At 52.7% G+C, this 13,825-nt stretch overlaps 3 protein-coding genes across 3 annotated transcripts in view; 2 read left to right on the top strand and 1 right to left on the bottom strand.

Moving 5' to 3' along the window:
- Positions 1–6,315: 6,315 nt before the first annotated feature.
- On the top strand, positions 6,316–7,512 carry J4E86_007660 (uncharacterized protein; the record flags this gene model as incomplete). The annotated part of the gene is made up of 1 exon (XM_051448178.1): positions 6,316–7,512. One exon carries the CDS (start codon positions 6,316–6,318, stop codon positions 7,510–7,512), a length of 1,197 nt encoding a protein of 398 aa, XP_051300445.1.
- Positions 7,513–10,829: 3,317 nt separating this feature from the next.
- On the top strand, positions 10,830–12,368 carry J4E86_007661 (uncharacterized protein; the record flags this gene model as incomplete). Its single annotated transcript, XM_051448179.1, has 1 exon — positions 10,830–12,368. One exon carries the CDS (start codon positions 10,830–10,832, stop codon positions 12,366–12,368), a length of 1,539 nt encoding a protein of 512 aa, XP_051300446.1.
- A 790-nt stretch (positions 12,369–13,158) lies between these two features.
- J4E86_007662 (uncharacterized protein) overlaps positions 13,159–13,825 on the bottom strand; it is a gene marked incomplete at both ends in the record, with an annotated part of 1,392 nt that continues 725 nt past the window's right edge. The window contains one exon of the mRNA XM_051448180.1: positions 13,159–13,757. Within this exon, the coding sequence (XP_051300447.1) occupies positions 13,159–13,757 (599 nt within the window). The remainder of the gene's footprint in view (positions 13,758–13,825) is intronic.

A 13,825-nucleotide genomic window follows, 5' to 3' on the forward strand; every position in this document is an offset into this window, starting at 1 on the left:
TGACCAGTGATGAAATTTGCAGTTCACGCCACGGGGCGGCTCATAGTGGTGTTGGTGGCCCTTCGATCGCCAGCCGAAGGATTCAAATCCATGTTTCACGGCCCGTGAGCCACCAGCGCGCCCCTAAGAGATGAGCCTGGCACAGAGAAGATGTCATTGCTCTCTCTCTGTCGGTACTATGGTGAAGAGCGAGACGGAATAATAGCAATTGGAAGTTAGCCAATGAGGCGCCAATGATACACACTCGGTGTTGGCTGGCGCATTCTCTGTCGGTTCTCACCACCACATGACCCATTAGTGCTGCAAAGCACATGTACTATCAAATCCGGCGTATGAACACAAGAGTGTTCGTTTCAGGGTTCCCCCGCTCTTGTCCAGCTGTTCACGTCCCCAATGGCATACTATGGCTCTCAGAGACTGTTTGCATCCGAACTTGCTCAAAAGCCCAAAATCTAGGCGTCAATGAGAGGCTGAAAAAGGGTCCTGGTCTCCTGAACCCAGGCTGGAGCTTTGTTGAATAGTGGTGGAGTTCCCGTCCATGCATATTACCCCTCTTTTTTGCAAGTCGCCCATGTAGAAACAAAATGAAGAGCTGCATGAGTACTCGAAATGATCCGCCCACAAGCTGTTGACTTCAGAGTACGTGTATGACGAGACGATATGTAAGACGTGCCGTGGCAGCACTGCGAATCCATGTATCAAAGAAAATTCTGATGTTGCGTAAGGTTCAGGACTGCGGGCCGGAACTTAGATAGGCCGTTGGGAGCATTCTTGCATGGTGAGCTTGACGCCTCCATTCAAGATTCGAAGCTGACGGTTGTCTGGACCTCAGATTCGTTCCACGCTCACACCATAGAGAGGCTAAAGTGAGGATTATCGATAGACTGCTGTACCTAAGCAGTGGTCGCTTACCAGATGTGGGAGTTGCTCTTCAACCGACAACCAGGTACCTAGGTAGTTCTACCTGCAAGGACTTTCTTAGAGTTAAGCGAATCTTACGTCCCGACCGGAGCTTGACCGCGTTTTGAAGTACTCGCCGGTTGACCTATCAGGCTGATGGGACAGGTGCTCGTACTTTTGCATCCGCTGCTATCTCCACAAAATGTGAGATAAAGTTCGATAGATCCGCCAGTGTCCCGTTGCATGAAAAGGCGAGAGCGTCTCTTGTTGAGACGGGTACGACTGTGGCTGCGTTTGCCCGCCTCGAACCACCGGGATGGAGGGATAGTATATCCGCCAGTTGCCAAGGTGGGCAAGCGAAGACGCCACATTCACTCCATTGGTGGGATGGTTCTCATTTCGGAGTTATCCACTACAGACAACATCAGCAGTTGTAAAGAAAACATTGGTACAGATGGTTTAAAACATTGAACATGAAACAAGAGTTGCTGAATCATCTGTCAAAGTCTTTCAAGAACCGGCTCCAGACGTTACAGGCAAATATGAAACGCGATACCGTCAGGGAAAGCCTAAGGTTCCGGATCGATCTCCTACAGTTGTTGGAATTTCAGTACAGCGAGACCGTGGCTACCGCTGTCAATAGCCGTTGCATCCCGTACGCCTTGATGGTGAAACCAAAGTCTAAAGCCTAGCGAGGGCGGATCCGGAGGGCTTCCGAGTTGCTGTGTGCATCGGCTTTGTTGAACCCGCATTCGGCTTTGTAGCAGATGTTCTTCAGCTTGCAAATTGCCCTAGTTAAAGTTGAATTGGGGAAGACAACTAGGTGGGGCTCAGCTAAAGTCTGCCGGTGGGACGAAAAGGGTTAGCCGGCAGGAATTGCGACCTGCAGGTACAGGAAACAAGGTTCTAGCATGGACAGACCTCCGGAAGATGCAAACCTGAACACATCGCAGAAGAGGTACGAGTTGTACCGTCATTGATCTTTGGGAATGCCAGCATGTTCCTGGAGAAGCTCGAATTCACTGCCCAATGCCTCGAAACGAATAGAAAGTGGAGCGAAGACGAACACCTATAATTGGACTCGATGAGGTAATTCCTGTGTGCAAACGGTCTCCATGAAAGCGGACTACGGCGCATGGATAGCCACCTGGGCGTGTGGATACACCGGTGAAGATTGTGTCCGGAGGTTCGGGCGCCGAGCCTAGCACAGAGGAGCCCGCTAGAGAGGTTCTCGTGAGGAGTAGCGCAGTTGTTATGCAGCCAACGTCATCTACACAACGGGGAGGGGACTGATAGGAGCAGCTCGTTGGAGCTCAGAGGTGTGGTGCGTAAGACGTGGGCCGCCGGTGCGTGGGAGCAGCAGCAAGGTGGAGGTACCGAGTAGTTCTCGCCGATCTGTGGCCAGCCGCCAGCGACCACTGCAGGAACAAGGGGAACCACGCAGCGGCCAGGAACCACTGGGACTATCGAGACTAGAGATGTGTTCAGCTCCGGCGTCGGTGGGAGTTGGCGTGCACAGTCGTGTGCACAGCTGTGGTGATGGTGGAGGATGTTCCCGAGGACCTGCGGGCGTTCTTTCCAGTCCATGGGCCTACTTAGGTAGGCAGCCTTGGCACAACAACACACGTGAGCACGCTTTCACCTCCCGCCTCGGGGAAATCACAGGCCGACGACCGGCTACCCTCATGCATCTGCACAAGAACCTCAACGACGGTAACACCATCATCGGACATTTTGACATCAGTCGGTGTGCTCACATTGCGTCCATGCAGCTGGTGTAGTAGCTGACGGCCCACCACCCCCACACGGCTCACGCCTCAAGTATTGGATCTCATTACAGGCGCATTTCCCAAGAAGAAGAAAGCGTAGAGATAGGCGCTCGTCACACATGTTTGTGGAAATCTTGGATGGAGCCGTGGTACAGCGGCTGATGCGAGGGCCTACAGCCCTTACTGCTGTTGTACGCGACTGCATCACAGCATGATACGAGCAGAAGGACCGTGTTACAACACCGCCGTACCCAGAACGGTCGCAAGCTCAAGGCTATGCTACGCTGGCGGTGCGACTGCGCCAAGGTGGCGCTCTGTGCATGCTGAGTCTCTTGGGGACAGCCAGGAAGGCACATCAGAGGGGTCTCACAACTCACGATAGCCAGCACCCGGTCATCGCTGTCGTGGGGCTCTGAAACATGTTTGGAACCTACCGGGCCCGAGACATCACCACATGGACTTTGACCTCGACGAGGGCTGTTCGCGATTTCAGATCGATCCGCCCACGAGCCCTGTGTAGATTGAGACGTCTGAGTGAGGCGGGGTATCGAGTCCTTGGACACATCGTCGGCCATGGTAGGGGCTCTCTTCGGTTGTTTCAGGTTCCGCCGTCTCACGAGCGAAGATCTGCAGATGGGACGATGCTCTAGCCTCTCGTCTTCTGCTCGGACGCTTATCGCGATCCCTTTCTGACAGTTTGATTGTTCCGCGCCAGTACACGACGACGACATGCGTCAATACTTAGAGTTGCGCTTCTTGTCGACAAGCTTAGCCACAGATCCAGTCCAAAGTGGCAGACATGTTGATACTTAGGCCTTATGCATACCCATGTGCCCCCAGCACCAGGCCTAACCCTGCACGCATTTGCGCCGTGTCCGCCTGAAATCGCGAACCGGCATATTCGGCACTAACAGCACAAATGCTGTACGTAGCTGCCAAAATCATACTCTCCCCGACTGAGGATACCCGCTCGTATTGTCAACATAATTTTACGCGTGCTGTGCTACGAGAGGTTCGTTGTCCGCGAACACAGCAGCGAAGGCTTACATTCCCAGCCACGACACGTCTTTCGACGCGTTGCCAAATCCCCTCGGATGCACAACAACATACGGCCGACATTCCAAGCAAATTGGACCTCACGGCCTCGTAGCATAGCGGGCCTGGACGTGGTCAGAGCAGATATGCAGCAGATTTAACCGTTTATTTCCCTGTAACGTCCAATCAGCGCCCGCTATATCTGCCCCTGCAACGTTATATTGCGCAGGCCGACCTGTCGGGCCGCGTTCACTTGCGCGCTCATCGTCAGTGGCTCACAAGCCTTGTGAAGTCGGGCATCCCCCGTCTCCTGCACCCCTGTTTCCGTCATCCCCCAGCCACTAACAGATGCTCAGGCGCCGTCGCTCAGCGGCAGATACCCATGTCTTTCTCTCCTGCTGGCGCGCAGCGAGCCCTGTCCTGGCTCGTCCTGGATGTCACTAACCTGGTGGAGCACACTGAGCACCTTCCATCTTCTCCACATACTCTCCGCTGCTCGTCCAAGCCGGCCATGTTCCTACATAGTGAGATCATCCCTACATTTGCTGTTACTTTGCCGGCCACAAAGCTTCTTGTTCCCGTGTCACGGCATGCAATACTGCGGCATATGCCAATGATCGCTCTCCAGCAACTACAATCCTTACTCGAATCTTTGCTCGGCTACCTGGACCGTCCACCACTCCCTCTCATTCGCAACCACCGCTTGTCTCACTTCGGTCTGTGCAGTTCGCCAACCTTTACTCGACCCTAACTCCTTGACCGCATCCTCGTGTTATTCCCACACGGAGGGCAGAACCCCTTCATCAGCCGTTGCCCTGCAGTGGTCCGTGTTCAGGCTCTTACGTTCTCTCCTCCCCTGCAAATAAGTTGTCTACTTGACCAGGTACGCATATATTACTCTGGTTGCTATTGCATCTCAACTATACCTTTACCCTCATTTGGCACGCCTGGATCCTAGCCTTGGCCCAAGTTCAGTCATCTCGCCTCGTCCAACCTCGATCCCTCCAACTCAGGTCTTGTGTACCAATGGCAAGTCGTTCGCATACATCACTAACGCCTCCAGCAGGCGTATAACCCGGGCATCTGAACTCACAACATCCGAGCTCGCGTGCGCGCGACAGGTTTCCCCAGATCATCTCATCAACTTCAATGGTTGTTGCCATAACTACATCTGCCGGCCACTTGTGGGGACCTGCACACGCCATACTAGCATTGCTCGGTTCGCGTTGCTTGCGTTAGGCTTTATTTTTCTGGGGTTCGTTCAGGCTCCCAAGCCATGTTTTCGTTCCATAAAACAGATGCCTCCCGGTCTCGACAGTCATCCGTCGACTCTCAGGCCATTGGGCCTACCATTCCTACCGCAAGTTCAGACTTTTGGTCAGAGCAGTACTCCACGCATTCAACTCATCCTGGCATGCATTCGCCCGAGCAACACAGAGCCCATCCGGCCAGACGAAGTTCCGTGTTCAATCTACGGTCTAGAAGCAATACTGCGACATCTATGACCCCTTCGCTGTTGTCTCTCAGCCATTCCGAGATGGCTGATCATGAAGCTTCTTGGCATGGCTCACCACCTGGACATCGACACACCAGCAACAAGAGTCATAAAGAGTCTACGGGATCTAGGAGGTCGTTGTTCCGCGGGAAGAAGGGCAAGAGGCTGAGCGAGACGCCCGTGATAAACGTCGATGAGTTCGAAGGGGACGTCAGCGAAAGACGATCATCAATCTTACGGAAGGGCAAAAGAAGCGAGGATGCTAGTAAGTAATTGTCTTCCCTGATCCAAGGCCCTCTGCTTATCATGACAATAGGTACGAGTCTGATTAGCCGTATCTCGAGCCCGTTCGACTTTCAGCACCTTTCTCACACCGACCGACATCAAATAGCTGCTCTCGAACAGCAGTTGCCCGTCACACCATCCGATGACGTCCATTTCAGGAACTTCTCCTCTGAAAACTTGGCAAATGGAGAAGAGAGATCCACGTCTGCTCTAGGCTTCACATCTCCCCCTCGCAGCCCAGAACCTCGTCACGATTCCGAAACTGTCCCCCACTTCCCAATATCGCGACGACCCCTTCGCCTAGCCCGATCTATAGAGAGCTTCTCCCAACCTAGCCCTCGGAAACATACGCACACCTCGTCGATACAGTCGCCCCATCTTCCCTTGGGGCCCGCCTTCGGTACACCTGAGTTCGCGTACGAAGAGCCTGCTTCTGGTCCGCGTAGGTTGTCGCGGTCGAAGCGAGAGTCAGGTATCTGGGACTCATTTGCTCTCTCTGCTGTGTCCACCCCGGACATACTACCTGAGATATCAGAAGATTCATACTTTGGCCATGCAGTCACCACGCCTGATGATTCAGCCATTCACGCAACCACACCGCCATCCTTTAGTCCTAGTCTCGCAGATGTTGTCGAGGAACCAGAAAGATTCGTCAGCCCAAGACCTGCACCACAGCCCCCAATGAAGTCCCCGACTTCGCCGAGATCGCCTTACTTTGGATCGTTTTCCTTTCAAAATCCGCGATCTCCCATTACCTCTAGATCACAGGGTAGAGGTCAGTCTCCTGCTTCACCGAGGGCTGAGCCTTCAGCCTCACGACCTTCATCGCAAATGTCTGACACGCTGGGCTCATTTGGCATGCCAAGGAGGATGTCTATTCGAAAACCTTATCAGCGTCGCCAGTCAAACACATGGCGCGCAATAGAGGAGTCATGGGAAGAAGATGTCGACTATATCTACGACAACGCTCTAGAAGCTGACTGTGACTTCGAATGGGATCGAGTATCTGATGACGGTGTTCGCTGTTGCGACACTCCTTCTGCTGAGCAAGCCAATCGTCGCAACTCCAGAATCACCTCCGCTGATCGAGAGCGTTTCGCCTCTGACAATTTCCGCTCATCTTTGCTGGTTCCCAGCACATCGAGTGTGCCAGAACTGGTTCCGACTTCTGCGATATCCACATCCACCCTCAGCACTGGCCTGCCACCGACACCCTCAGGATTCTTCCATGCCAACCGTTTCAGCGGCGACACTGGCTTCATGCTAAGCCCGTCCCTTCTTGTCCCGCAGGAATACAAGGATACACGAGAAGTCACATATGAGGACTTGCTTGACGAGTACGCTGCGTCCGACCGGCACTTTCCAATGCTCGACGCCGGTCGAAGCACGACGAGCTCGGCGCGTAGCAGTCACGTCCGACTAAGTAGGCGAAGCTCTTATGACAGCAGCCTCATGTCCTCTTCTCAGAGCTGCGGTCTTTGGAGCTCCCCTGTGAGGCGCTCGGCAAGCTCTGCCGGCAGTGTCCCGGAGCTGATTCCGTCCCGTCGTAGCCGCAAGTCGCTTGGCTTCAGTCTTGCAGCTGATCAGTTTTCAGAGCAGATTGCGTTCCTCAACGAAGACAAAGAGGACGATGACATTACGCCACCAGGGCGTACACTGGAAGGGCGAACATTCTTCGCTTCAGACGACGAAGCGCCTCAAGATGAGGAGCAATCTCGCAGCTCCGTTGAGACCGAGCTCAGAGCCTCGCTTGATTTGGCTCGACGTGGCTCACAGCGTGCCAATCACTCTACTGTCGAAGAGGAGCTCAAGTCGTCGCTCGACCTTGCGCGCCAAGGGTCGCAACGTTCCACCCGTGCACCAGCGCGCCAGCACAAACCCGCCCTGTCTGAAGGTGCCGCCAAGCTCCTTTCCGTCTCTGCTCCGAAAGAGGATCAACCAACCAAGCTACGTAACCGCGCAGCGACCACCGCGCAGTCTCGCTCCCCTATGTTGTCTCTCTTCCCAACACCCCCACGCAACATATAAAATACTTCGCAGATGTAAATCAAGCCATGACCATCAGCGACCTCACCCACGACGCACACAGTAATAACTCCATCCACCCCGCGTCCCTGAATCGAAGCCCAGGAGGCTCATGAAGCATGGCTGGCTATGCTTCATGTCACGCTATCAACGACACACAATTGCATTCGATGTACATATTGACGAGTCATGTTCTCTCTCATCTTACATATCTACTAGCAGTCCCATCATTGACGGAAGACTAAAAGTCGGAAGGTCTCTTTTTATTCTCGCGCATTTCGGGTCCCTTTGCGTCAGCTTTTCACCAACTCGCTTGCATGCATTTTTCGGCGCACCTTTGTCTCATTACATAGACCTATCTTGCCATATCCGCGCACAAATTATCTCCTATGTTACAGAGGAGAGGAAACTTTCGCAAAGAGCGCGAGAAGTAATTACTAGCTGTTTTTGGAACCATCACACTCGACAGTTGTCACAGTCGATCTTGCTCTCTTTTTGAAAGATGCTTGCGAGCGTTGCAGTACAAATCAAATCAAACATTTCAACACTTCTACATTTGTAATATTCAACGCTTCTGCGTGTTACTTGCCCATACTCAGCTGCGGTGGACCACGTAGGTACATGGTGCGTCACCCTGACATACACAACTCCCTGTGATTTCGTCGCCACCGTTTCAACGATCCACAGATCCGACCCTTACGATCCGCGCCGCAGCTCTCCATCGGATTCGCAGGCCCGCCCTACATGAGCTTGTCCGCCCGCGCCATTGGCGTAGTACATGCAGGTTGGACGGGAACTCAGGGAAACCTTGGAAGCAATACCGTCACTTGAGCGCGACGCGACGTCACGTCATCAATGTGAACGCGCGCAAGCCTGAATGAGCAACACGAGGGTTTCGCATAGCCGCTAGAAGACGTGCAGTGTAGTCCGGATAGTTCAACACCTGTTCCCCTGATAGAGCATGGGTTTGAACTGGTCTAACGTGAACTGCGCAACGGGACCCGTTCTCCAGCCTTTTGTCGCGTGCTTTCCATCTATGCCGTGTTACCCAGAAACTCATTTGGCTACGAAATGGTGCAGATTGACGCAACGCCGCAATTAATTTTGGCGGCTGCAGCGTATAGGCGCATGTGGCGAGACGCAGCGCGTCGTCCTGAAGGGGATGTAAACAAGTGGGTTTCCCGTCTCAATTGGTTACGGGGCCGATGCCTCGAGGCGGACTTTTCGCAATGAAGTCGCCCAAAGAGACTGGTGTCGTGGTACCGAATGACTAACGACAGACACATGCAGTGGAGATTTTTGTGTTGGTATCGGAGGTGACTTAGCTGTTGGTGGGTCATCGGCGTCTAGCCCTCTAAGGACCTTTGACGGTTTTGGAAGCCATCAGATCGATCAGATAGTCAGTCCACCGCGGACACGCGACCGTTTGGGAAAGCATGTTAAAAATGGTTACGATGGCCGCGGCGTCAAGGGCTTTTACCCTGCACTCTGTTCGCCTATGCACCCGCGTATCGCAGAAACTGGGGAGGCGAGCAGCAAAGCGCACATACTGATCTGACAAATACCATGTCCTTAATGTTGGGGTGGTAATAGTAAGGATACTGAAATAGGAAGCAGTCCGGGAACGATCCACTCTATCCACATGGCAGCTCCACCAAAGCATCCATTTTGAAGGTGAGTACTGACGAACTTCTGCTCACCGGAGCATAGACTCGATCCGGTCTTCCACCTATACTGCCGCTCTATGCGCAACCAACCGCGCCTAATACCAACAGATTGCAAATGCAGGAACCACATCGTCCTCCATCCGAACCCCGGAATGAAATGCGCGCAAGTCCACAGCGATACCGAACCTAAGACGATCGTCCGGGTAAAGGTCTTCAGAGACCCCGGCCACATGCAAGTCAACTACCAGGGCATACACACGGAGCGGGACGTTCGTTATAGGTCCTGCTATGGGCCAAGGCGTAGAGAGTGTGTGGCTCGGGTAATAGAGAGGCCGTTTGGAATTACCCGTGCCGCTGAACGTGCTCGAAGCGAAGTCGGTTGTGCTCTTACAGGGGACCAGTGTTTTATGTGCTCCGCAGGCATCAGTAAGCGTGCGCATGCATATGCACGTGTAAGCGACTTCAGGATGACATTGTGACGAATCGAGGGTAGAAGCGCGGTGATCGTCCACAAAGAGACGGAACGACTAGCCTGAATATCGTTCGAGATGCTGTTTCATGTGCGGTGGAACGTTTGTGAGGCTTCCTGAGGCATTCATTCAGCCTATGCGAGGTGTATGGACTTCGCCGGTTACTCTTTTGATCGACAGCTGCTGCATTTTCCATGTCCATCTCCAGAAGAGTAAGTACCTTGACTTGCATTGCATCTGATGAGTTGTCTTCGCCCAGGGCAACCATGACGATCGCGCCAGTTCCAACAACTTCTGTATGTCTCTCTAACTTCCAGCTAGCTTTAGTGTCAATTTAGATATTAGTCCAGCTTAAAGCAGCTTCTGTACAATAGCTACACGTTAAGTTGTAATGATTAAGTAACAAAGATCCTAACATCAAGGCCGCGCAGCTGTGCCGCAGTATAATAGTAGAGTTACTGCGATTGATACTCAATGACCTGCCGATACAGCATGCTGTACTAGAAACATCTATACGCCAACTTATCATGACAGCCTTCCAAGGTGATAACATCGATGGGGCGTTCGTTCTAATGTTTCCTCGAGTACTACACCACAGTATGAGCCTGCAGTCGTGCTTTCTTTGCGTTGTTCAAGTCGGGCTCGTAGCTTCATCCTCGCTAGTAGACCCGTCTCTACACAACTCAGTCTTATCGTCATTCCTTTTCGTCTAATAAGGTGAGGGTTTGAGGCAATCCTGGAAGAAATACCTAGGTAGATATGTCGCACTGCGAACCTTACCTAGGTACGCAGACATCAGCGCTTGTCATCAACAATCGACCCAACTTTCGACAGATTCGGATCGATGAGTCTTATTCAAAGATAGCGGAACACGTCGTAAGGTAGCCGGCGGGATGTCGTTCAGCTTCTCAAAGACGTGTATCGTGAGTGTCAGAAAGATCTAAGTGTCAACTAGTTGCGTGCTGCGTCTGGGCGGTCTTATCTCCGATGTCGCATACGTCATCAGTGGCCAACACTTTCGCGACGCGACACTCTACTTTCATACGCCTTGCCATGTGGACCGCGCCTACTACTTGATATATCTGGAACCCCAAATATCACTTCTGGTCACAGTTCGCGCCCTTCATTAGACCTTGCACGCCCTCTCAAGTTCCTTGGTAGACTGCAATACAAGCCGCGCATCATGGCCTTCCGGATGAGCCGCTTTGTACCCGGGCCTGCCCGCTTTGTACCCAGGCCTTCACGCCTCACACCGCGGCGTCTTTTGTTCATCACATCTGCGGGCGTACTTTTCTGGTTCTTGTTCTTTAGCTTGACCCCAATTACCTCGCCGCTTCCGCCTTATACCGGACCCCATGAGGTTGGCATACTGGATGTTGAGACAGAGATCCAAAAGAGAACCATCCATGACGCGATACTGAAAGCGACTGGGGAGAAGGCTTTCCAACTGGATACGCTGGCCATCACCTTATATTACCCATCCTCTCTGCCTCTAGCGTCGCCTAGCCAGCGACCATGGGCACGACCGTGGCTTCCTCAACCTGTCTCGCTTATTGGCGAAGGCTATGCTCGTCTTGCCGGAGTGTCGAAATTATCTTCGGTCTTCACCTTCGGTCTCTGGCTCCTTGGTTCAAGCACAGTCATTCCAGGTGTCGTTGATGCACCAATCCTTTCCAGTGCTGAGCAAATTCTGGGCGAAGATGGTAGTGGTGCAGGCGAATTTGGAAAGATCATGAGCGCAGCAGAGCAAGAACATAAAGAGTTAAAACGAGGCGACGGTCTTGGAAGTTTGCCCTGCGTTGTCTTTACGCATGGCATGGCAGGAATGAGTCAGAGTTATGCACACTACCTGGGAAGCATTGCAAGCCACGGCTACGTAGTCGCTGCCGTCGAACACCGTGACGGTAGCGGACCCGGTACCATCGTCCACCATCCTGATGGTACGGAGCGAAAAGTCTGGCACATGAAGCTCAAGGACCTAGAAGCCGATCCGCCGATGACCGACCTCGACCTCAAGGCCGCACAGCTCAACTTCCGTGAAGCTGAGATCAGCGAAACCATCAAACTCTTTGCGCAACTCAATGCAGGTGACGCACCGGTCGTGAACCTCAAGCCCGACTCACCGCGGAATGCTTTGCCTGGTTTCAAGAACCGCCTCAACCTGTCAGCAGTCACAGTCGGAGGTCACTCATACGGCGCGACGGGGGCTATGCAAGCACTGAAATCTGCTGGCTCAAAGACAATGCCTATCAATGGTGGTATTGCCTTAGACCCCGGCAAGGGATCTGGACCCCTGAACAAGGACATCGACGTACCGATACTGGTCATGCAGAGCGGAGAATGGACAGAAAAGCAGACGGCTTTCTACGACGAAGGATGGCACTTTGAGGCCGTGAAGAATATCATCGATAACGTTAAGGTGGGGTGGTTCATGACCTTGTTGGGTACCGCTCACCCCTCTTGTACCGATGCGCCTCTTATCGTTCCTTGGATCATGAAGATGGTCACTGGTACGACGCTAAGTAGCAAGGTTGCTCTCAAGGAGTACATCGACGCCTCGGTCGCCTTCTTAGAATACCTGCGGACGGGCGAGAAGAAGGGGGTTTTGGAGAGTGGTGTCACGAACGCTGGAGGGCCTTTCACACACGATAAACCACATGGTAAAGTCCAGGGCCCGGACGGCGCTGACTGGGAGGTTCACACTGTTCCGAAGTCGGAGTAGGCTGCGCATCTTTTTGTAACACTATAATACTACAGCAAGTAAACATGCTTTATCCACCTCTTTGTGCGGTACCAAGCCTTAAGCTGATCCACTCTGTCTCCATGGTAGATTACCTATACCAATGACCGTCCATTCCCTAAGCTCTCCGTAGACGTTCTTCCACTTAACCATCAATAGAAGCGAAGAAAAAATAATTCATACCACTGGCAGGCAAAGTGATGCACTGTAGTCCTCGAGGCATCCCAACCACGCTTTTCAGCCATCAGGCGCATATTCACCAGCTGCGCCTGTGCGTACAATCGCTTTACCACGGGTGATGCCTCAGCCTCAACAAGGCGACACGTGCGCAAGATACCTTGATCAATCCGAACCCAAATTCCAATCGAATTGCGCAGTGGTAGCGAATTATCAGTACTGTGATACTCAACTACAACTTTTGATAAGTTGGTGAGGGAACTAGTAATGGGAACAAAGCACTCACTGAGGTGCTCATATATCATGAAACGTATCTCGGTCGGGAGACCAAGTAGCCGGAATGGCTGGACCGTCTCGTTGTTCGAAGTACGAGACCGTGGCTTTTCGATAAAACGATTCATGATCTCGGGACAGAGACTAGATTGAATCTTGGGTATTAGTAGGAGGGAGAGTCTGGTATTGAGGTTGAAGTAGTGGTTGACTGAGTAGATTGTAAAGCAGCCCACCTGTGTTTTCATTACGGATGTTCAAGCGCTAGGGTCATGTGTTCAAAGCGGAGTGGTGTGTTAATATTCATGTCATACATCCATTAGTTTCACTTCCCCCACAGCCCAAAGCCCTTACTGCCACCTCTTGACCTAGGCTGCTGTTTCTTCTTCTTCTCGGGTTTCTCTAATCTTTTACAACTCACATCCGCCTTTACCATCATGAAACTCTGATCGAAGACATGTCCATTAGCATTACCGCATCGTTCGAGTGCAGGCGCAAGTGCCAATTCTACTCGCCTGCCCTTTGCGCTGCCATTGACACCATATCCACCACTGCCGTTCTCGTCATCATCTTCATACACGTCCTCCATTTCACTGTCGTAGAATCCGTAGCCCCAGTATTGATCTTTCTTACCGCCGGTGAATGTAACGAAGCGATAGTCGGCGAGCTGGCGCTTCATCTTCAAATCCAGCGCAACAGATGCTGAAATGATGGTACCCAGTTGTTCCTTCCCTGAGCGCAAAGACTGTGTAGACCAGGGCCGTAGTTTGCGGCGCATGCGACTGCAGAAACGGGATATTCGTTTTAGGACGGGCGCGGCATCGAAAGTGGGACGCCATTTGCCATCTACCTGAGGGACTAGGAGGTTTACGGTCATGGCTCGCCATTGGTGGTATTCTTCGGCTTGGGCTTCGTTCTTAACAGCTGTACCTTGTTAGCATTGTAATCATGAGAGATTCGCCGGGGGGGGGGGGGGGGGGGGGTTGGGGGGC

The sequence above is a fragment of the Alternaria arbusti genome, assembly GCF_024043155.1.
Source record: "Alternaria arbusti strain BMP 1465 chromosome Unknown scaffold_11, whole genome shotgun sequence".
Taxonomy (NCBI): Eukaryota; Fungi; Ascomycota; class Dothideomycetes; order Pleosporales; family Pleosporaceae; genus Alternaria; species Alternaria arbusti.